This window comes from Mustelus asterias, chromosome 4 (assembly GCF_964213995.1).
Source record: "Mustelus asterias chromosome 4, sMusAst1.hap1.1, whole genome shotgun sequence".
NCBI lineage: Eukaryota > Metazoa > Chordata > Chondrichthyes > Carcharhiniformes > Triakidae > Mustelus > Mustelus asterias.
Window position 1 is genome coordinate 38570149 of NC_135804.1, and position 23804 is coordinate 38593952.

A 23804-nucleotide genomic window follows, 5' to 3' on the forward strand; every position below is an offset into this window, starting at 1 on the left:
ATAGAACCTTGGTTAGGCTGCATTTGGAGTATTGGTCACCACACTACCAGAAGGACGTGGACGCTTTGGAGAGAGTGCAAAAGGTTCACCAGGATGTTGTCTGATCTTGAGAATGTTGGCTACGAGGTTGAATAAACTAGGATTGTTTTCACTGAAAAGATGGAGGCTGAGAGGAGAACTGATTGAGGTCGACAAAATAATGAGTCTTTTTCTAAGGGTGGAAGTGTCAATTACAAAAGGGCACAGGTTCAAGGTGAGAGGGGGAAAAGTTTAAGGGAGACGTGCGGGGGGGGGGGGGGTAATTTTTCACAGAGTGGTGGGTGCCTAGAATGCACTGTCAGAGGTGGTGGTGAAAGCAGGCACATTAGCAACATTTAAGAGGCATATGGATGGGGACATGAATAAGGAGGGAATAAAAGGATACGGATCAAGTGAGGGTTTTTTAAATAAAGGTCAGTTAGGGCATCATAATCGGCATAGTCTTGGAGGGCCGAAGGGCCTGTTCCGGTGCTTAACTTTTCTTTAACTTCAGGAGATTCCTTATTGTGAAACTCTCTCTAGCTCCAGATTCCCTACAAAGGAAAAATGTCCTTTTCAATCCCACTCTGTGAGATTTTCTCTGATATCGGCTCTTTATGCCTTTTAGTGTAGCACTTAGTGCCAAACATTTGCATGCACAGGTACCATGCTGTACCACTGGCAGATAGTCTCTGATTCAACGGAAGAGGATGAATGGTCTCCATTCCACTGAGACAACTTACTCTCATCATTCTCAGATCCATGGCACATCCATAAGGACTTTACTCGGTGCGAGATCAAGGGACACCAGCACTTGGTCTCCCACACATACCTTCATCTCCCCTGTGGGTTGTGACCTCATCCTATCTACAGCTCCACTCACCACCCATATGCCACATCATCTGGCCTGACAGGCATCCTGCTTACAGTCTCTCCATCTATCTTCATGCAGGACAAGCTGGCACATAACGAGAGGCATCCCAGACTGGTGGTGGGATGCTGAAACTGAAGGTCCTCATGGACATTAGTAGTTCTGCTGGCTGGTGAGGACATGAGCCGTCTGAAGGCAATGGTGAGTCAGTGGCAATAAACCAAGTGAGAACCCAGTACAGAGCATCCGTCTGATAACCATGCTGAGAGTGATGTCTCCTGTTTATCTGGGCCCTGCTATGCACTAATGACTTCTTTTCTTCTGTAGGCACATTGGGAAGCAGCCTTGGGGGTCCACCAACAAGGTCTGAGGCACCAGCTCAGAGAGCAGCACTAATACGTTTTCAGAACTCTCAATGGGAGACCTAGCACACTGCTCACTCACACCCTCCACCTGCAAAGATGGGACCTAGTTTTCGAGCAGCCTTGGGGTCAAACTGGTGGACACATCACAACGTCCGATCCACAGCAGATGGAGGCAGGGACATTGCAGGGTGCTGGCACACTGGAGACCAGGAATCTGCTGAGTCAGAATCTGATGACAAGCCTCTGGACTCAGTCACACCACAATCGCTAGATCTCCAAAATCAAGCTTAGCAAAAGCAGGAAGGGATGCCTGTTGCACTCCTTGGATTGAAAGGTTGCATGGAGAAGTTACATCCGTCTTCAGTCTGAGGCGATTGCAATGATAGACCAACGCACTGAGGTCAACACTGGTAGGGTGGCAGCTGCAGTAAGAGACCTTGGTGCAAGACTTCTGTCCAGCATTGCTGCAGGACATGCACTCCATGATATAGGCACTCACTGGGTTCCATCAATGCCAAAGGACAGCTGGACTTCTTAAGCTCACTCCAACTGCCCCTCTATCCCAAGGAGGAGAAAGCTAGGGGCCCTCAGGTCAGAGCATCAGTTGGTTTCCCCCCTCCGGGACCATCCACCCAGGTGACTCTAGTGTCCAGCCCGTTGGAATTCTCTCTTCCTGTATTACCTTTCAAACTAGTCACAAATTCAGAATTAAAGAGGAACTGGGGCAACTATTTTAGCTATTATATATCAATGACTAATCATTTATGACTAAATTCACTGAAGGAACTTGACTAACGCAAGCATTAAATCTGCACTTCCATGCAGTCAGTGAAACAAAAATTAACATTCCTTCCAAGGACCTCAAAATTGTCAAGATGTGCAATGTGTTCTTATCTCAAATGCAGAAACTGGAAGAGCATTTAAAACACCACAGCTGGAACTTGAGAATCAAGAAAGATAAATTCAAAACATCAATCATATTGCACATCAATAAAAATGAAGTTAAGAGCAAATGCACAGTGGTTAGCAGTGCTCCCTCACAGCAAACAGGGGCTCGGGTTTGATTCCTGTCTTGGGTTACAGTGTAGAATTTGCACATTATCCCAATGTCTGCATGGGTTTCCTCAGAGTGCTCGGATATCCTTGCACAGCCCAAAGATGTGCAGGTTAGGTGGATTAACCATGGTAAAGGCACAGGGTTACGGGATGGGGCAGATGGGAAGGCCTGGGTGGGATGTTCTTTTAGAGAGTGAGTGCAGACTCGATGGGCCAAATTGCCCTTTTCTATACTGTAGAGATTCTATGGTTCTAAAGTATGAACTGTACAAAGGATCACAATGTTTTTTCCTCTTAAAGGCGCAGGAATTTGCTTTCAGTTCAATGCATTAGATCCAATAATTTACATGTTCCAACAAATGCATTACAAAGAAAAAGGGAAACCTTTATTAAGTTCAAACACCTACTTATTCTTCAGTTGTTACAGAAGACATCCCTTTAAAATACTATCACATTGTAACACACTGAGAACTAAGGTTTCTGAAGTGATTGCGGGTTTTTCTCCCTCTTCCTGCAAAATAATTAGAAACTTCATTAACAGAGGTGTATATCAATACATTAAAGAAATTAATTACTTCAATTGGGATATACTGAACATATTGTTTCTCATCAAATCAACGCAGCACTGTTACAATGCTCAGTACAAAAAAAGCAGTCAAGTGAACAGTTGTACAAATCTGGCCAAGATAATACTGTACGGTGATATTTACTCAATTTACTCCTGTTGATGTAATTGCTTTTAGCAACAGAAAGATCCGCATGTCAGAGTACTTTAAGTCTCCTTAAAAAAGTATCACCATACAATAAAATCTTTGAAAAAAAGTTCTCAAAACAGAATGGAGAAATCGTTAACAAGCATCTAACAAATGAAACAACCACCGCGAAAGATACATTTATCAAAGGTTTCTTCAACCCTTTCAAAACCATTCATGGCGACATTTAAAAGTTACAAAAAAATGGTCCTTATACATGACATTGGGCATACACCTTCAAAAGGAACTTGAACTTACAATGGGATCCTTCTAAAATGCTAAAATACTACAGTTTAAAATTCAGTCTGAGACTATTCATCAAGGTGTTTGTGGTATTCGTTCGGTGTGGTGTCTTGTACTTCTGGTGCTCTTCAAACAACGTTGTGGATATACAAACTTTTCTTCAAAGCAGGGTGAATTCTGATGCTTCAAGTGGTCACTCCTTACTGCAGCTGGAGTCTAGCACCTAGTTTTAACGGATGACCTATAACAGAAAAAATATTTACTTCCTGTACATGAATCTCCACACAATCAAGTTCATGCTGCATCATTTTACAATGCATTTTAAAAAGCAATAAAGGCTGAAGCACAGGGCAAGTTCATTCATAACATAACTAGGAGTACGCCATAAAACCCATCAATAATAATATACCCGATTTTGGATCTCCACTTCAATTACCATCCTCCATCCCCATATTCCTGGATTCCCTTAAAAATATCCATCAACCTCCATTGTGAATATACTTAATGACTGGCCATTTGCAGCAGCCTGGGTCAGAAAATTCCTAACATTCACAACCCTCGGTAAGAAAATGTCGCATCTCAATACGAATCATCTGGTGAACCTTCATTGCATCTCCTTGAAGGCAAGTATGCCCTTCCTTATGTAGAGAGACCAAAATGGCCCAGTATTTCAAAGGTGTGGTCTCACCAAAGGCCTATATAACTGCAGAAAGAACTTCTTTCTTACCCAAAAATTGCACTATATAACATCCATTAACGTTATTTTCTATTCTTCCTACCAAAAAGAGCAATTTAATATTTTCCTCTTGTCACTCAATCTGTCCATCCTTTGCAGCCTCAATATTATCCCCACAACTTACTTTCCCACCCAGCTTTATCAGCAGCAAACTTGGATACCTCAGTCCCCTCAGCAGTCATCAATATAGACAATAAATAGCAAAGACCAAGGCACTGATCCTTGCCAAACCCCACCAGTTACAGCCTACCAACTCAAAAATAACCAGTTTAATTTTGCAGTTTGCATCGTTGAGCATCCAAAAAAATCAGAATTATCAACATTGAATTTCTAAACAAATTATTGTCTCTGTAGCTATGCTTTGAGCTCTTTGTTTTACTGATTACTTCAGTCAGTTTCTGTATATTCCAACACGCATCCAAGTGAACTCCATCTTTTGTTCCTTCCAGAAGCTCCATCTTTATTTATTTTTTCATTTGTTAATCCATTTATAGTTACCTTTACCTCATCAGTTGCTAATTCTAAAGATGTATTTTTCCTGCATCCTCAGCTTTTTTTTAAATAAACATAAAAGATGCATTTGCTTCAATTGTTCCTTCACTTCTTTCAAATGAGCCCCTTTAAAGATGGAAAAATAGCTCCCAGCATTTGGTACACCTGAAGTAAAGATCATGGCCCAAATAATTCAGGTATCGAGATTATTGGATACAAGTTGGGAGATGGATGTCAGGACTCTGTGGAGATCCTGATACATACACATGCGCTGAAAGTTTCCTCGAGAAGTTTAAATTACTGATGGTCTGATTTCCACTGCCCCAGAACCCACCGTGAATGTCTCAGACATTGAGCTGGATGCCAGAGCCTTCCAGGGTTCATACCTTAAGCTGGTTAATACCTAATTTAAGAGATGGGCCAGCATAACTCAGAGCACTAGGGCGGACTCCCCAAATCATCTCAACTCTAACCTGACTACGGACTCACTCACTGAAAGACTTGAAACATTAAAAACTTGCCCTAAATATGGCAGCTACTGTCATGGCAAGGGGGAAAAACGCCCTCTCTTTGCTCATCTTTTTCTTGCGCTCAGTCTTCCCCGTGGATGTCTGCACTGACCCAACGATCCTTCAGCCAGAGCTGGATGTCCAGGCTGAAAAATTGCAAAAGGGTTGGATTGCAGAAATCTTCATAGGCAGCGTCAAGATGTGCATCGACACTGACCAGCAGAAATTGGCCCATGTTAAATCTGATCATTCTGTAATATTCCTCCACAAGAATAAAAGATGTCATTTTCTGTTCCTTGTCAAGACATGGATCAAATTAAAAAATTTACTGAAAGCCTACTTAGTAATATAGTCATTGAACAGAAAATAGATTATTATGTCATTTTTCAGCTGTTGAAAAGTTGCTGGTGTTGCTGAGTGAAAATATAGTTTTGAAGTAGTTCAGACAATTACCACAAAGTTGTGGATTTTTAACCACAACATGACAATACAGGAAACCATAAAGACATCCTTGAAATGTAATATCCTTGAAAAAATATGCTCAGAAAATGACAATGATAAAACGTAATATTCTGAAAATTTAGCAGAATGCTGAAGGCGAAGTAATTGGGAGAAAAATGCTAACCTGGAGCAGGCAAAAGGGCCCTGATTGGCCGATCACCCAAAAGTGGAGGTTTTTTCTGAGAAAGAGGTGCATGACCCAAAAGGGGTGGCCTGCCTGGTGTTGGAAGGAGGGGTTTAGGCTTGCTGGTGGGTTGCGCAACAGCGCCAACATCATAGTAACCTTCAGTTCCAGTGGGTTGTTGAAGAGAAGCTGGAAAATAAAAGTTTAAATCATAGGTTTACACCCAATTTAAATCTTTTAAACACTAAATTCTACTTACTGCTGTTAATGTTTAATTCAAATTGCTGTATTTTGCACATTAACTTGATGTTATCAGCAGAATACACAAGTACAAAATCAGTAAGTTATTGTATAAATGAAGTACAATTTTTACAAGCACTACACATCCAAGATTAGAATAGAAATTTAATGAAGTGAAGGTCCCAAAGTAGTTTCAATGTTCTTTTAGAAAGGAGCTGGACACATTAAAACAATGGAAATTGCACTTATACAATGCAGCCTCTTCAAATTATCCATATAAAACATTGCACTAGAATCCTGAAATATGCTCACTTACCTTCATGTGGCCATTGATAATTTTCAGTTCCCCCTTCCTGAAAGTTTTGCCAATTACTGTTTGCCTCTATCAAAACAAATTAATATTAAGTTTGCAACAATCATCAAAACTAACACAAGGCATAAAGCACAGAAGTCAAGGCTCTAAATCAGTGATTCAAATCAAACTTCAATAAAAAACTATAGCAGGCATGCCCAAACTGTATCCCTAAAGCCACATATGGCCTGACCCCTTGGCAGTCTGGATATCAAAGCTTACACAATAGAATCCTAATTGTGCTTATATTTCCCAGTTGTCGGGTTTCAATTTTGTGGTTTTGGAAGTTTTCAGTGTGGGTGGACAAATCCTAAAATCTAAATACAAGGTGTGTTAGTAAAAGCAACTCGAGATAAATGTAAATTTCTTGGAAAATGGATTTAAACTACATGAGTATTGAATGCAGTGCATGGTCCTCTCTTCAGTTTCTGACATGCACTTATCAGAAACAGAGACACCACCAGCAGCTGTCTACCACTGACCCATCCTTTGCAGGATTATCCCCATGAACAGTGAGCATGAAGCCAGTCTTCTTGTATTTGAAGCAGGCAATTGGATTGAATTAGGGATCTCAGAGCAGACCAATGTTTAGTGCCAAGGAAGAGGAGCCTGCACAATGAACCCGTTATTGTATTTTGAGCCTCAATGCCAAAGCAGGCAAGAGATTGTTACCGGCAATGATCAGAAAAACAATCTGGCAGCTCCTTTAACGACATGGCACTGGTCAGTTGTAATCTTTAGAAATTCAACCATCTCTCAATGTATCTTACCCATGAGAGTTTTGAACAATGTTAACCAAAAAAGTGCTAAGCCATGATGCTATTTTCCATAAATGGCACATATGATAATCAATTTATACAATAGCTTGAAGTAGTTATAAACAGCATTTATAATATTTAATAATGTTAGCAGTGAAATTATTTTCAATAGACAACTGCTGAGATTGAGTGGATTCCAGTAATATGGACTCGGTATGCAGACGGAATTATTAATTCTTAACTAACCTCCTTCAAGGTCCTCTTTTCTTTTGTTCAAGTAGTCAACCACTTTTTGAAGCTCTTCAGCATAAAGATGCTTTCCATCACCTAGCAGAAAGAGGAGATGCCGAACGCTGCTTGGCACAACATGACTTTCATCATAAGACTCACGATGAAGGTAATCATCTGCCAAATTCGCTGCTTTGTGAGCAATCTCAAGTCGTTCTTTCTCCAAATTTTCACCAAATATGCGTTGGTGCTCACGAGAAATCAGGTCCAAAGCATCTTCCAAAGGCATATTACGATGTTCTGCTCAAGAAAGGTAACTTTATTTTTTGATCTGATTGGAAAACTCTTCAGTGTGTTAAGTACACATTTTTATAATTTGCTAGCATATATTTGGAAATAAACCAACACTCGAGATTCAAACAAAATGTAATGAAATGGAATTAGGGTAACAGTGGCTAGTACTGCTGCCTCATAGCGCCAGGGACCTGGGCACGATTCCTGGCTTGGGTCATTGTCTGTGCAGAGTTTGCACGTTCTCACCGTGTCTGCATGGGTTTCCTCCAGGTGCTCCGGTTTCTTCCCACAGTCACAAAGACATGCTGGGTAGGTGCATTGGCCATGCTAAATTCCCCCTCAGTGTACCGGAACAGACACCAGAGTGTGGCGACTAGGGGATTTTCACAGTAACTTCATTCCAGTGTTAATGTGAGCCTACTTGTGACACTAATAAATAAACTTAAACTTGATGAAAAAACAACCAAGATAAGATTTTTTTTATGGACACAATGAAGATGCACAAAAACTAAAATTTTCATTTACATCGTATGAAGTGCTCAGGACACGGACTGCAGTCCAAATCAGCCTTCATATGAATCACAAGCTTCAGAGATTTTTAAATTTTGCATATGGCAAACTACATGACCCATGGGAGTGGAAAGCAAAATGAGGGAGGAAACTTCAGAGGTATGTCTGTGCATGTCTCTCTGCAGGGAAGGAGATGACGGGCTTATGTCACGTGTGCATTCGAACAAAAGCATTGGCGTATATCAAGTCTTATTGCAATTTCTGTGCAATAATGATCAGGCCATACAAGAGCTTTGTTATATTTGATGTGCCCCAGTACAAAAGAGGTTGGGTGCCTCAGTTATAGGTTTCAAGTCAGGCACAGGTTTTTGACAACTTGAGGTGATGAACTGTCTGAGAATGAAGGATATTATCTTAATGTGTCTGAGAAACAGTATACAACTAGTGAAACAATTATCTAAAATGCAAGCTCTCTGAATCTGCCGATTATTTTCATTACTGATGAGACAGTTTTTTAAAAAGTAGCTAATTGGAGAAAGTAATCTTATAAGCCTAACTTTGAAAAGTTAGATATAGCACAGGGAAAATTCAATGCCTTTAATTAGGGAAGCGGAAGCAAAATTTAAGGTCCCTCTATTAGCTGCCCAGTGATGCCTGGAACTTTGACCACATGGATACCATGAGCTTGTTAATGACAGATCCTTAGATCGAACAGGATGATTCCACATATTGCTCAGGTTTAAAAAAAAAGAACCGTCACTTAGGCCACAGAAACCATACCCCAATGACAGGTGAAAAACTACTGTTCATGTCAATACCAACTTAATTGACGGTGATGAACTGATCTGAAACAAAAATAATCACCTCTCTCCACTGGAATGAAAATAATATGAAGGTTTACTGTAACAGTTGAGATTAATAATCACACCCTGCAATGTTTTGCCCAATGCAAAAACAAAGTAACTTATGTTCTACTGACTCAAGATACTGCATGCTAAATATGTCGTCTAGGAAAATGGATTTTGGTCATATCATCTCAGATCTCAAATTTGCAAGGGATAAGGAATCTCAGTCTCGTGCAGACATACGGCAGGTGATATTAACTTTTTGCAGTATGGTTAGACCAGATTTTCAGTGAGCTCTAATTTGAGTCAGGTAATTAAGTACCAAACAAAGGAGCATAGGAAAAATAAAGGAGCCGAATATTATTTAAATTGAGTGCAGAAAGCTGCAGTAGAGGGGGATTTTGGGGGGGGGGGGGGTCCTCATGCATAAGTCACAAAAAGCTAGCATGTAAGTTCAGCAGGTAATAGGGATGGCAAATGGAATTTTGGCCTTTACTTAAAAGGCAATGGAGTAAAAAAAATTGAAAGCCTTGCTAAAACGATACAAGACACTAGTTAGATTGCACCAGCAATACTGTGAACAGTTTTGGTCCCCTTATCTAAGATATACTGGCACTGGAGGCAGTCCAGAGAAGGTTCACTAGGTTGATCCCAGGTATCGAGGGATTTCATGAGGTTGAGCCTGTACTAATCGAGAGTTTACAAGAATGAAAGGATTCTCAGGGGAGATGCTGAGAGGTTGTTTCTTCTTGTGGGAGAGTCTAGGACCAGAAGGCATAAATAATCAGAGTAAAGGGTCCCCCATTTAAGATAGAGATGAGGAGGAATTTCTTCTGAGGGTAGCGGAGCTGTAGAATTCGTTACCGCAGAGAGATGCAGAGGCTGGATCATTATGTTCAAGGCCGAGATAGACAGATTTTTAATCAGTATGTGCATCAAGGGTTATGGGGACAAGGTGGGAAAGTGGAGTTGAGGATTATCTTATCTGTCATGATTTCATCTCATTGAGTGGCAGAGCAGACTTGATAGGTCGAATGGCCCATTTCTCCTCTGTCTTATGGGCTTCACTACACAAAACACCAAGGAGTAAAATAGTCAGTTCAAGGTGTTCAGACATTCTTCCTTAAAAGCAGAAATCCACTAGCACATCGTTTCTGTATCAAATAATAAACTGCACATGATGTAGGAATCAGTTTCAAATATTTTTTCCTAGTTTAAAAAAAACTAGGAAAACACTTTGGAAAGAAATGCCTCAAAGCCATAAGAAGAATGTAATTTGCCTCAGGAACAACGAGCATTATGTTACACAAAAACACTACAAAGATCTCCATGAAAACATAAGGACATCATTGGGGTTTTATACCTCAAGAATTCTAGGTGTATCTTTACGGAAAATGAATATGTACCTTTGTGGCCTGCATACAAAATAATCACCGTGCAAGAAGAAAGAGACTGATGTTCTCCACCAACAACGACACAAAATGGGGAACCTTCTTCTCGAACATCTTTCAAAGCAGTATCAAGAGCCAACTCTAATTTAAGGTACACAAGATCCACGAGAAGTCCCAGTTCTTGCACACGCCGCCCTACCAGTTTGGCGTAATCCCTTAAATTGAAAGAGAATATTTTCCAGTTAGGCACTCAAATAAGTTTGAAAATGCAATTTCACATGATTGTTTAAAAAATACTCAGTGTAGTGCAAGACCCTAAAAGAACAGTACCATTGCAGATGAGGATTTTCTTTAAAAAACTATTAATGGACAAAACTTTGTTTAAATTCTTAATGACAGTGGCCCCTTCCCAAATGCAGACATCTCCCTGGTTGGACAGACATTTAAGCTCTCATTCTTGGTTGTCAATGCTTTCAAAAACTAAGTCCGAAGGTTAAATTTAAACAATATTTTACAGCAAGCATTGCAAACAAGAGACTAGTCACAGTGTAACAATTTAATTAAAATATGTTCTGTTCTTAAGCAATTTTGAGTGCAAGCTTAATGTTGGACGATACCCTCAATTTAAGCTTTTAGACCAAGTTTAAATAGCTGGATATCCAATCTCTATTGCAACATACGATTAATTGTCAAAACTATAGTGGGATGGCTAGTTAGCCAACTGGAATTTAGAATCTAGAACCAATATTCATTGAGAAGTTTAGAATTGTGCATAGAACTGAAGCAACTTCATTAAATTGAACTAAACCCCCCCCCCCCCCGCTTCATTGTTATAACAATTAGATATTTAAAGCTGGATTCCTGCTCAAAAAAAATTAGATAACGCATCAATTGCATATAGACAACATGCTGTTGATCATAATGAAGTGTGTCCACCAACAATCTTGGTACAAGCTTTAGAAGGCTGGCAATTCCACGGTGATTCCAATTACCCAGGGTTGCCCATTTTTCAGCTTACACTTCACAATGAAACACCCCACCACTGAAGGAAGCTACCCAGGTATCAGCAACCCTTTTCCCTGCAATATTAATCCTATACAACTAAAGATCAAGAAATTGTAAACTTTGAACATTTCAGCTTCCTTCCCCATACCAGTTTCAAATATAATAAAACCAATTTGAACACTTCTCCTTTAGCCATGAAGACACCTTATTCTCAAATTCCAGTTTATAAAATCTGGTTTAAGATTGCTGAAAACTGGCTACAGCTGATTTCCCAGTCAATTGATTGATTTAGTTACTTCAGATGTAATACTTCAATGTTATCACAGCCATATACAAACTCTACTTCATAAAATTAAATCCTGTTTCAGGATATAAGAAAAGTGGTGAAATGAACATGCATAATTTACAAATGACAATCACAAATGTTGCGATGAGATATATTCCCTCATAACCTTCATGAATCTCAAAACGTACACAAATATTAGCTGCAGCTACCTTGTAATAAGACAATTTTTACTAAAGGCTACTATTTTTGATCTGTTGCAGCTAATGAGGTAGGCAGTCATGGGATTCAAAAATAACTACTATCAAAATTCACAAACTAAAGTTGATTTTCTTCAACTTACTCAGCCAGCAACATTACAATATGTTCTACAAGGCCTTTTACAGGCAGATTTGGTTTCCTGATCTGGATATACCGCTGCATATTTTCAGCCCATATTTGCATTATTAAACAACTATGTGGTGACTATTTCCTAATAAAACTTTGCTTCTAGTTCAACCTCATTCATTGCACAAATCACCAGTTGACTTAAGTACTCAAATTAGGAATGTTGCAACCCATATTATGAATTTTACGAGAAACACAATGACCCAGATTTTGCAATTTTAATGACAAAACTATTACTCATTGAAACCGATATCAATACCTAGCATCTGCACATGCATGTTTTAACATGGAAATCCAGAAGTTGCTTCCTTGCTTCTCCAAAGATTATGCCGAAGTCCTTGTTTTCTTTCACAGATGTGGACATCATTGACTAGGCCAGCATTTATTTCCCATCCCTAACTGCCCTTGAGATGGTGAGCAGCCTTTTTGAACTACTGCAGTCCACAAGTTGTAGGAACACACATTGTTGTTTGGAAGGGAGTTCCAGGGTTTTGACCTTGGAACATGGAAATCTTAGCACGGTGGCAGTGGTTAGCACTGCTGCTTCACAGCGCCAGGGACCTGGGTTCAATTCCTGGCTTGGGTCACTGTCTGTGCGGAGTCTGCATGTTCTCCCTGTGTCTGCGTGGGTTTCCTCCCACAGTCCGAAAGACGTGCTGGTTAGGTGTATTGGCCGTGCTAAATTCTCCCTCAGCGTACCCAAACAGGTGCCGGAGCGTGGCAACTAGGGGATTTTCACAGCAACTTCATTGCAGTGTTAACAATGTAAGCCTACTTGTGACACTAATAAATAAACTTTAAATTGACGTGGACTTTCATCTTTTGTTTGTCCCATTGTAAAATCTTTCAATTTTTCGAATGAAATGTAACTGGGTTTAAACTGTGCACCAACTCAATTACTCCTGACCAGCCTCTGTGGGCTTGGAAAAAATGTTTGCAAAATGCCAAACTGTTTCATTTTGATAAAGAACAGATTTTTAAAATAAAAATCATTTTTTAAACAAAGTTAATTTTTCAGTTCCTTTAAACCCAGGAGTATGTGCCAATTTTTATTTCACACTCTTAAAAAGATTCTAAGTGACAGATAATTAGTGGTATTTACTTCCTGGTTTGCTGCCTGAGAATTTTTCTGATGCCATTGGCTGCTCAGACTACTTAATGGCATCGCTGTTGCCACATGACTAAGACTCCCTATATATGACACTTGAATGAAATTAACACTTGTAAAGTGAAATCCACACAAAGATCACTAGATTGCTGTAGGCTGTGTTCTTAGCCGTCAGCAGCAAACGTCACTTTACCACTGACTGCAAACTCGGCCATTAAATGGATGATCAATTGATAAAGCAGTTTTGGAAAGCTTTGCAAATCGTCTGGTCAAACAATTTTCACAGACAGGGGCATTTTGTTTCAGAATACTAAAATGAATATCCTGCATTGCATTGAAGTTAAATAATGGAAGCATTAAAGCAAATGCTAGACAATAAGCTCACAGTTGGTTCTCAACGGCTTAGATGGTTAAGGCAGTGAACAAATGACAGATTCCTAGCGTGCATGGGCTATACATTTTGTCATACAAAGGTCCAAAATGTGATCCATGACCTGAACCAGCTCGGGACACAGGCCCATTGGGTTATCAAGCAGAAAATCGCTGGAGCTACCACTCTGGGTTGATATCCAGAGATCTGTGACACATGCACAAACAATTAGCAAATATGGATATACACTTAGGTCAGACCAAGTTAATTCTCCACTCTGATTTATCACCAAATTCCACAACCTCTGAAAGCTCAAGAATGAATAATGACAATGTTCTATGGAACTATATTCCAAATCAACACCATTAGGAGAGGTGGTGAGGGGGAAATGTGAAGACCATGAAGGACTATGCTTGATGCATTTTAAAAATAAAGTCTTGAGGCATCAGTTAGAGCTCTTAAGCACCAAGAATTCTACTCCTCCTTTCCATTTATATAGAATTATAGATTAATTATTTTTGTGGACTAACATTCCTCCAGTGATTAAGAATGAGTATGGTCCTTATACATTCTCTTCACATGACAGCACCAAGTCTCTCAAATTGCAAACTCAAACCTGTATAAAAGTCGGTTTGGTGTCAATTTGCAATATGCAACAAAGAGTGCTAAAGTAATATGCCAAAGGAAGTTTACCCTTGTTGTTTGCTTAGAGCTATAACTACACAGTCAGCATGTTTCTCTTTATTGTAGTCATCCTCTATCTCTCTATAGAACTGCTGATAGAGCTCATCTCGGCGACTATCCTCAGGTCTGCAGCTATCTTCTGTAAAGAAGAATGTACAATTAAACCAGAATACAAGTTTTATTTTTGTTCCAAAGCAAATATCAGGTTTGCATCTATGTATTGCTTTTCATGACCATCAGACAATCCAAAGTGGTTCACAAACAAGTACTTTAAGTTTAAGTCACAGCTGTAATGTGGGAAACACTAGCTAATTTACATACAGGAAGCTCTTACAAACAGCAAGGAAAATGGCATTTGAAGGATAAAAATTAGCCATGACACAAGGAACAGCTCCCCCATCACCCTTCATTTATGTTCACCTGAGAGCACAGCTGAGTTGTTACTTATCACATCTGAAAGACATTGCCTCTGGCAGTACAGCACTCCCTCAGTACTGCAATGGAGTTTCAGTCTAGATTGTTGTGCTCAAGTCCTGCCTCAGAGACAAGACTACTATTAACAGTCTCGTCTGACATGGTTTGGCAAGTATTCTATTCAATACAATAACATAAAAGTATGCCCCCTTATCATGGGGTGGGAAGATTAGCAAACTTCTGTTAGTTGGCGGAGATTAACAAAACAGTTAATAAATGATTTGCCATGTTATGTATTTGGGGAATGTTAAATGTTTAAATAATGCCCCACAACTTCCCTCCTGTTAGTAATATTTTCATGCCTGAAGTCAGTTTTAAAATAAAGCAGTATGCCTCTTTGCACATATCTACAATTGGGCAACTTCAAAACTACTGTGAATTTCAAAGCAGTTGACAATTATTCTACCCATATATTAAAATCTTACATCTTCATAACTCTACTTCCTGCTGTCAGGAAATTTTCTTGATAGTCAATGATACATTGTTTATACAAGTTTGTTCTCCGGTAATTACACAATCAGGCCACTTGGTGGCTTTCTGGCTAATCTGAACAGCTACACAATACAATTCAAAAAAATCATATTATGCATCTATATTATTTTCTGCTTGGGTTAAGTTTTTCTTTCATGCTACTAGTTAGTGAATAATGGGCTGGCATGCACTACCACAATGACCAGTTGCCAGAGCAACTTGGCAACTGATGCCCCCACTAAAGAAACACCACCTGGTATCATATCCAGTGAGATAAAACCTCTCAACTTCAGTCATCAGCAAAGATGCCTGACATGAAGACATCCCATCTGACATGGATTTGTTTACTCTTTCCATCATATTTCATAAATAAAAGGATGCTGGTACCCAATGTAATTTATTGCATTTTTCCAACTTGGCAGTCTCTCAGTAATTGGGTCATTAGGCTCACTGTTCCACTCAACAACTCAAACTGGGTTTTATTCCCCTCCTGGTTTGAACACTTCAATTCTTTCCTTCCACTCGCCAGCACAACTGACAACTATCAATCTTGCACATTTATCTGCCAGCCAAAGTAAATGCTGAACTTTAATGTTGTGGCTTGAAGTTGTAGGCTTCAGTTTGCACTGCTAACCAACATCTGACGCAGCAGCACTGAACTGGAATACATGCTTGCAGTCATTGACAGAACAATGACTTGACCCAAATGGTACATGCTGTTTAAACGTTTTCTTTTCATCTGGCCAATAAACCTGACAAGTAATGTTTTCCCACCAGTGAACTGCAGGACACTCACCCCACTGAGAAGCATTTCCTGATATAGAACTCCAGGACACCCCAAATACGATATCTTAAATCCTACTGAGCAGCAGTTCAACAACCAAGCCACCAACTCATTTATCCCTCCCTCATTGCACAGATTTACATGGCTCATGTCCTGCTCCATATCAGATCCCATATTCTGCCCAATCAAATAGGGCCCTTGCACTGATTAGCATGTCAATGTCTCAAAACAAACCATCCTCCTAAATAAATATGAGAAAAGAATAGGCCATTCAGCCCCTTGAGACTATTCCACCATTGAAGAAGATCATGGCTGATCTGGTAATGGCCTCCACTTTCCTGCCCGTCTGCATCCAAAAAAACTTGATGTTTCATGTGCACAGAATATGGAAATCTCATGAGGTACACAAAATCATCCCAAAAAAAACCAACAGAATGCTGGCCTTTACATTTGGAGGAATAGAATTCAAGGTGGTACCATAGAAAGGTTGCATAGCACAGGAAGGAGCCATCTGACCCGTTGTAAAAGTTTCTTCCACAAGTGGCAATTTATGCTAGGCCAATTGTTAATTTTAAATCTAGGCTTGATAAGGAATATGGAGAAAGGTGGGGGTGGAGAGTACATGGAATTATATCACAGATGAACAATGATTTCACTGAATGGTGGAAAGTCTCAAGAGGCTAAACGGCCTGCACCTGTTCCTATGTTGCAAATGCCTTTCTTGAAAGGGTTATCTTGCAGACAGCCCTATCGCGCATCATGATCTGGTAATTCTAGATGCAACTCATGCATCAAGCCACTGCCCCCTACCTCTTCTACAAGTTACCCCATTCAATTCTTTTCAGATCCTCCTCCTACCCTCTCCAACTATTCCCACTTCACCATAAAATTAGTTGGTAATATTTTGCCATATGCTGCACCATAGATAAACAGCAAATTGCATTTTTTCCCCTCATGTGACACCTCTAATCATCTCTATTTGATTCTTACATCCATATAAGATAGAAATTGGCAATATAAACTTTCCACCTATCCACCACCTTCCAAGTAGTGGTAAGTAAAGTCTGCTTTCCAAGATCTTCAACCTCTACTGCAGAGAAACAGCTATGCTCCAACCACTTCCATTCCTCCAATTTCCAAACTGATGCACACCTTCTAGTTAGCTACACAGGTCAGGATTAAAACAAGGACAGAATATCTAAAATGAGAACTTATGTACATCAGAGCACCCTGATCTAATTATCTTCCACCCTCAATCCCCGATATGTCTGACAGTTGCAACTGGTCTGGACTTGTGTATAAGACAAGAGAATCAACTAGTTTAAAATCTGTTAAAGAAAGGCATTAGTGATCAATAGTGAAGGCTCTTAAGCTAACCCAAATAAAACACTTACCAAAATAAAACCTAAGTAAATGCCAAAATTAGGATGATTACCCACAAAATTACACGCTTTCATTTACAGTTTTTTAGGTTAACTGGTAAAATCTTGTGGATTTGGACCACATTTGGGACTCCATTTTATTATTGCTTTATAAATAAGCCTAGCTTTGTGTTGAAGAAAAACGGACTCAGCTAGTAGATTTCTAAACAGTGGCAGTCATTCAACATATATTGCTTTACATGCCTTTGTCATTGTGTTTTAAAAGTTTTCTAAAGCAAATAGTTGGTACACCATAAACAAGCAGATGCATAACTTAGTCATACCGCTCCAGGTGTAGTTGTAATCCTCTGTGTTGTAAGGCTCACCATAACCACCATAATATTCCAACACTTCCTGAGTCCTTAAAGGGGAGGAAATAACTGATTAGCATAGATGCCTAATTTACATCCACTATTACAAATCCTTTATTTTAGTATTGCTTAAATAAAGAGACATGCTGTCAAATCTTTTAGTCTTTAAGTTCTGCATGAACAAACAACTACTTATTTACTTTGCTTTCTTTTGATGGAAATGATTTCAAGTTTTGGAGTTAACTATTTACAAAAATAAAGTGATTTAGGAAGACCACTCTAAAATATTAATATAGTTCTGCATTGCAAGCCTCAAAACAACCACTTATGAAAATTGATTTAATTCAGCAGCATGTATTCACCATTCAGACGAAGCTGAAAACTGAAGGTGACCAAAAATTTGTTTCCTAGGGGTTTGCAATGGAGGACAGACACATCGACCAGGATTTTGTGGATGGAGTGAGTGACTTTTTGCACTGTAACTTGCAGGAACTAGAAATTTATTTCAGTGCAGTGCCCTCTAAACAGGATCTGGAACTTGTATGAATAGGGCAAGCAACTATGCATCTCCTTAACCAGACTGAGGTCTTTGTGAGTAGCACAGTGTAAACCAGGAATGACAAGTTTGGGTATTTAAATCAATACCAAATTGAAAAGGTAATAAAGAGGGAAAGAAAGCTGGGATTAAGAGAAATTAGAGATAAAACTGGTTCTTAAATTATTTTATGATTTTTATCTTAACTCCATCCAAGAGTCCATTCCATCACTATGAACTATTAGCCCCAAATTTGAATCTGTGAACGTGGTCCTACTCTACAAGCCTCTTACTCTTAAGTGTAAAGGCCAGAATTAAGCAAGAGTCCCCAAAACATGTAAAAATCCCAAACCCCTTGACATAAAAGTAAAGCTGACAATTATACTGATGACCCCAATTACAAGCTATTCTTAAACCTTCAGATCACTGAAGTGGATTGGATTGTATCATGGATTGTGCAAGGACTTTTCTACTTGATCTGGTTTGAATATTACATAATTTCCATCTGGAATGTAAAGGTCACAAGTAAAACAAGTTTGGGCTGTTTCCAATATGTGTTTAAGTATGTTATAAGCCACACAATCAACAAAAGGGTTAAGTTAATTTGTCTCCTCTGCTCAGCAACTAGTTGCAATGTCACTTGGATTTTAGGAATACTCAAAGCTGACAGTGTCAAAATGGAAAATGCTCCATGTTTACATTTAGAAATGCCAAATTTCATCCCTGAAAGAATAATTAATGCAAGTACTGGAATCAGCAGAATGATATTTATCTGTCACCTGTAAGGATCAACTCTTTCAGCTCCCAAAGGTGATCGGTCTCGCTCTAGATCTTGCCGAGTCGAGAGGATGCTATTAAAAACAGAAAACTAACTTAAGTTGGTTAACGTTTTCATTTAAAAGAAACATTCTAAGGATCAGTACCAAAGAAACTCCTTTTCAAAGCAAAAGGAGTTTGCAGGGGCCTCGAGCCAGATATTCTTGATTTGGTACAGCACAAAAGTCGCAGGTTAACCAATGTCATCTGGGGTGGTGGTGAATCACCTTACTCAACTTCAGAATCTACAGACTACTCTTATGATTGATCCTGCCCTCAAATGAAACTTTTCCTCACCCATGATAACTATTCAGTGGCCTCTACTGAAATTAAACAAAATTGTATGATCACCTAAGACCGAGTCAGGTTCAGTTACAATAGACCCATTAACCAACAGCTTCTTGACACATTGCTACATATCTGGGCCTGGATAAAGAAACTTCAGTGAATTTGTGCCTTAAGAGGCGCTTAATGAAAATAAATCAGGTGGAAGAAAATAAAATACCCCCAAAAGGTTGTAATTAACAATGTAGTTGTATTAAAGTGTTGATTGCAATCACCCTCAACTCTGAATGCATGGTAAAGGTGGTTTTTTCATATCACTGCTGTGAGAAAGCAGAGGGCAAGAATTAATGTCCACAATGTAGTAATAGTGGATAAAACATTACTATGACCTAGATTTGCCGTACTGTTTTAATGATGGAAAATGCATTCTCCTCACTAATGAATCAAGAAGCCAATTTGACCTTTACACAAGTTTTAATTGAGAAACATATGCAACTCACTTCATCTATTGCCAGTATCACACCACAATAACATACAACCCTGCTCCTTCTCCACCACCCACAAAGTCCGGAGTGAATTCTTGTCCCATTCTCCAGATCAACACAATGTTATTACAAATGCAATTGGACCATCTTTGTTGTTAACCTAGAATAAACTTGTCATACCTTGGTATGGATTCTCTTGGAACGTTATATTCTGCTGTTGCAAATGAACTGGAGGTGAGAGAAAGAAATAGACAAGAGAAATCAATGGCCAGGTCTTTGTATTAAGCCTTTTCTACAAATTAGCCAACAATTTTGTTCTTTCCACTATTAGAGGGTTTCATCAGAAACGCGATGACACAGAACAAAGGTACAACCAACCAAAAAGTCAAAAGCTGAAAAGAAAATCAATCATTTTTCACAACATAAAATTAAATTACATTGTTTGTGCCTACTGAATAGGTTAGGGGTTTTGAATCCTGAATCAGACTGACCAATTTTCATTACAAGGCTTTTTTTTTCAACATCAGCTCGCAATATTGTAATGATCGACTGACCACTAGATTAAGTTAGGACTGACAGACAAAATTTCATTAAACTTAGAATATTCACAAATATTTGAATGCAGCGATAATCAAAAACTAAACTTAAAGACTTTTCTGGGATAACAGGCATTTAAAAAAAACATTTACCTTCCATCTGGGCTGGGTCTGTGTGATGGACCTCCCCTCGACTTTATCCAAGCAGACATCTTAACCTAAAAATTAGAAAATTGGTTAAGAAAATGTTGCATTGCTTCAAGTAAGTAAGTGGTATATTGGCACATGCTCCATTTGGAATTCATCCAATAATTCCTTTAGATGCACTTGAGTTTAGCAACACTAATTGTAAAGAAACTGTTATATCAAAATGAAGTCTGGCAAAGAGTAGGATGCTAAACTGCACAATAAACACCAAGAGATTCACAGGCTCTAAAATACACTTAACAATTTCTTTGAATGATAGAAAATCTATCAGTTGCACTAAATACTGCTGCTTGCACTACACAGGCAATAGGGTGTTACTTCAATTCTGGAGCTTAAAACTAAATTGTTATCTTTGCAATATCTTTAAATTTTTTCCAATCTAACATGCTTTTCTGATATTCAGCAACTCCGATGGTTCACTCAATCTAAAATCATACAGCATCAAGCAGGATTTTCCAGCTGTGAAATCGTATCCATTTATAAATCTAAACAGGGATAATATCCAGATTACTGCGGAAATGTCCTTCAAGTGTCTCCAAACTTTTTGACAAATAATACTGAATAAATTCAAATGTCTCGGTACACCTTCACATTTCAGAATCATATAATCCCTACAGTGCAGAAGCAGGCCATTCAGCCCATCAAGTCTGCATCAACTCTCTGAAGGAGCATCTTACCCAGGCCTTATCCTTGCAACCCAACATATTAAAGTTGCTAATCCCCCTATCCTACACATTTTGGGACACTAAGGGGAAATTTAGCTCGGCCAATCAACCTAACCTGCACATCTTTGGACATTTTTCAAATGTTAAAAGCATTGTGCTGGATGCTTACAAATGTTATTGTACACAGATGGGCCACAAACAATTCAAATCAATTAATTTGTACTGTATGCGTCCTGAATTCCCAAATCAAGGGTATTGTTGTACAATTCAAACTCAGACACCAAATAACTGGAAATTTCCAATATTTGGTAGGATGACAGATTGCTATACTGAGTTTCTAATGTGTGGTAAAACTGAAATGTACAAATTCAATCATGAGTGGAACCATGGAATAATATTTTGCTTCAATTTTTAGATCTGAAACAGGAACACTGCATTCACACCATTATCAATGCACCTAAAATTGTTTTTCCTACTTACTTCTTCAGATTCGTAGGCTATATTTTCATAATGGAAGTTATTTGTCTTGCTAACCCCTCAAAATGACAAGGGAGCTTTTGCCAATATTTACCAACTCATACATCAAGGGAATCTAGGAAATCCACAGAAGTGCAAACTCCCTTTTTGCATGGAAGAAAGACTTCATCCCTCAAATCCTAGCTGCATCTGCGCACTGTGATAAGACAGTACAGGGAAAAAAAGCAACCCAAAAATGGCAGCCTACTGTAATCAGAGTGTGTTACAACATAGTGCTGGCCTTGTTAACAGTACATCACAGCAAGAATTATATATAATCTATCACTGGTGTTCCAGATTAAAGCAACCTCTTTCATTATCAGATCATTTGAATTTGCTGTCAATTTTAGATTGGATGTATTTATTGCAGCTCATCTCTCATTTCGCCTATTGTTTTGATTTGTGCTCTTTTTATTGTGCATGTTACTGAGCACCCTCCTACAATTTGATATATCAATCAAGCATTTGTCAGTCTGTTAATCCACAAATTCATTTGAGATTGGTGTATCCAATTCTTCAACTCCTCCCTTTCATTTATTCTATCCCCAACACCTCAACTAAAATGCTTCAAATTCTGACTCCTGGCAGCTTTTAAGTTTCATCCACAAAAATCAATTTTGAGTCGAAGTCTGATTAAGCATTCGCACTTGCAACACCGTGACTTGTCTTTTCTCATTACAGAAAAATGGGAATTATAACAGAACTTTGGTAAAAACAATTCTTCAGATGTGAAATATGATTTGAAGCTAGGTGAATGCATTTCCTTTTAATTTCTATATAAAATGTCTAAACTGGAATTGTCAGAAAGTTTGTTTCCCTTAAAGAACTGATAGATTGGACACTGGTTACACGCTCTTCCAAATGGTTAATTTTTACATGCCTAGACAGCAAGGGAAAAAACCCACCAGCCCAGTTATTCCGTCAACTCCCTGCCCAAGAAATACCAACTACATCTAACTCACCATTGCCCAGGAACTTGAATTTGTTTATATGTAAAGATCTATTGCTATCAATTGAGATACTGAATGTCCCAGAAGTCTTGTTTTAAATGTAGCTTATCTTCAATAATGATATAACTATGCCTTGACAAACCAAGTTGGAATGATGCCCAGCCAAGTGCCCATCATAACCAAACTCAAGGTTAAATTTGAGTCAGTACAACTTCGAGTTTTGTTACATATAGCCCCCCCCCCAAAAAAAATGCATAAAACTCAAAGGATTATAACCAACAGAACTCACCTTCTGAATGTTAATTATAAATAAGGAGACTTCTCAATCTACACTGCTGAATCTTCAAGCTTTAACAGTGGAAACCAAAGACAGAGATTAAAGTGGTAACAGAAGGGAGTGTTAAACATAGATGCTAATCTAACTTTTCTCTTCAGATTCGACTGATGAGAACCTCCAACATTTTTTGTACTTTTATTGCAGATTACCAACATTTGCAATGTTCAACGTTTGTGAAATGCAACGTCTGAATCATTTTCTAAAAGAAAGTGCGGAATGTGGGGAAATGGTTGATAGCGTGTGCGTCAAGTTAAAAATAAATAACCCGTCGTCCGATACCAGGCGGGTGCAACGGCGCTGATTTCGGCGGCTGGTGTTCGGGGAGTTTAAAAATCAACAGAAGAGGCGACTCGGTCAAACGGGCATCTTCACAACATGGCCACCGAGTCCGGGCCCAATAAAAGTTCGGGGGTGTCGCCTTCGGTCACAGAGACCGAAATAAATCGGAGCGCGGCTCGAGGCGAGGCCGCCCACAGGCGCGGGGGTGAGGCGGAGAGGCCGGGCCCAGAGCGAGCTGCTCACAAAGCCTCCGCCTGGGGCAGCAGCGGCGGCGGCGGCCGGGCCCGGGCCTAGGCCTCGCCGCCATCCCCACCAAACAAAGGAACGTTTCCAGCCAAAATTAAACCCGGGGGCGGCGAGGCAAGACTGAAATAAAATGGAGGATCGGTGGCCGGGCCCGGGTGGCGGGCAGTGTTGTGGAAGCAGAAACCTCCCCTCCCCTCCCCTCACATCAAAATGAAAGCCCCATTCACCTCCTGCTGCTGCTCGCTCTGCTCTGCAAGCTGCCAACCTGACCCGGAAACACAAACCAACCGCTCGTCCTCACCCGGAAATACAAACCAGCCACGCACCACCGCCCTCCCCCCACTTTCTCCCCCTCCTCACCCGG

General features: G+C 39.5%; 1 protein-coding gene across 1 annotated transcript; it reads right to left on the minus strand.

Moving 5' to 3' along the window:
- Nucleotides 1-2670: 2670 nt before the first annotated feature.
- LOC144492629 (nuclear receptor coactivator 5-like) lies at nt 2671-23796 on the minus strand. The gene is made up of 11 exons (XM_078210856.1): nt 23668-23796; nt 20394-20458; nt 19885-19932; nt 18898-18969; nt 17557-17633; nt 14132-14261; nt 10301-10500; nt 7264-7545; nt 6224-6289; nt 5668-5856; nt 2671-3546 (listed from the first exon to the last, which is right to left on the minus strand). The coding sequence occupies exons 2-11, from the start codon at nt 20450-20452 to the stop codon at nt 3506-3508; spliced, it is 1164 nt and encodes a 387-aa protein (XP_078066982.1). The 5' UTR covers nt 20453-20458; nt 23668-23796; the 3' UTR covers nt 2671-3505.
- Nucleotides 23797-23804: the final 8 nt, after the last annotated feature.